Below are 1,130 nucleotides of genomic sequence, written 5' to 3'. Positions count from 1 at the left end.
AATGCCAGTCTTTAATTGTAATAGGTACATGTTCTCGTACCATGGCTCCAACAACAATAGCAAATTTATCGGAGTTACCGACAACTACTTGCCCAAATTCATTGAGTTCAAGTTCTATTTTCTTATAATTATGTTCAGGAACCATCACTTGGGTTGGACCTCTTTTCTTCTTAGGAGCATTTGCATTTGACGGGATGGGTTTTACTCATCGATAATTGGAGTAGATATAGTATTTTCTGCTTCACTAGAAACTCTTAGTCTTTTATTGGTCTATGGAATTGCTACAACAATCGCAGTACTTCGATGTTTAGAACTTTTAGAAGATTTTTTAATTGACTTCTAAGTATACAACATGAATATAAAAGATAAATAAAATTATTTTTGAAACTTAACAAATATCTTACAAGTATAAAGAAACACCATATAAAATATATTGCGTTATCAGCTGGTTCGAAATAAAATCCCTAGAGATAGAATAAAATTTTGCAATGTCAAAAGAAATTAAGGTTAGAGAATTTAACAAATTCAAAATATTCAATATTTCATCACAATATGAATATGTAAAAATATCACATGTTAAAAAAGTAATCTGCAATATCAATTAAAAGCATAATAGTGTCAAGGACATGGCAAAGGTTGCCTCCAGTGCCAAAAGTTTCTGTTGAAGATGGAACTAGAAGGGGCTTATCGAGCATTCGTCTGTGGAATGTGGTTGCTTCAAATATTAAAATTGAGGATTCTATTAGGGAATGGTTTGGAACAAAGAATGCATTTGACAAGATTAGATGCTGTGGTTGTTCAATTGGATCTGTTGATGGCTGCCTCTATGTCTTGGGTGGATTTTGTGGGGCTGCGGCCCTGAACTGCATCTGGCATTATGATCCAATTGTAAATTGTTGGAGTGAAGTGACTCCTATGTCTATTGCCAGAGCATATTGTAAGACTAGTGTCTCGAACAATAAACTTTACGCTGTTGGAGGTGCTACTCGTGGACGAGGTGGATTGAGTCCTCTTCAGTCAGCTGAAGTATTTGATCCTTGCACTTGCATGTGGTCTGAAGTACCAAGCATGCCATATTCAAAAGCTTAGATGTTTTTTTTTTTTTTTTTCCCTTTAGCTTCAATAAGATT

General features: G+C 34.7%; 1 protein-coding gene across 1 annotated transcript; it reads left to right on the top strand.

Moving 5' to 3' along the window:
- Positions 1 to 138: 138 nt before the first annotated feature.
- On the top strand, positions 139 to 1,089 carry LOC111386750 (F-box/kelch-repeat protein At1g22040-like; the record flags this gene model as incomplete). The annotated part of the gene is made up of 2 exons (XM_023011212.1): positions 139 to 198; positions 617 to 1,089. Coding segments are annotated over 2 exons (533 nt in total), but the record flags the coding sequence as incomplete, so codon positions are not given.
- Positions 1,090 to 1,130: the final 41 nt, after the last annotated feature.

This window comes from Olea europaea, unplaced genomic scaffold, assembly GCF_002742605.1.
Source record: "Olea europaea var. sylvestris unplaced genomic scaffold, O_europaea_v1 scaffold37192, whole genome shotgun sequence".
NCBI classification, from domain to species: Eukaryota; Viridiplantae; Streptophyta; class Magnoliopsida; order Lamiales; family Oleaceae; genus Olea; species Olea europaea.
Note: the sequence above shows the minus strand (reverse complement) of the source record. Positions and strands in the feature narration are given on the sequence as shown.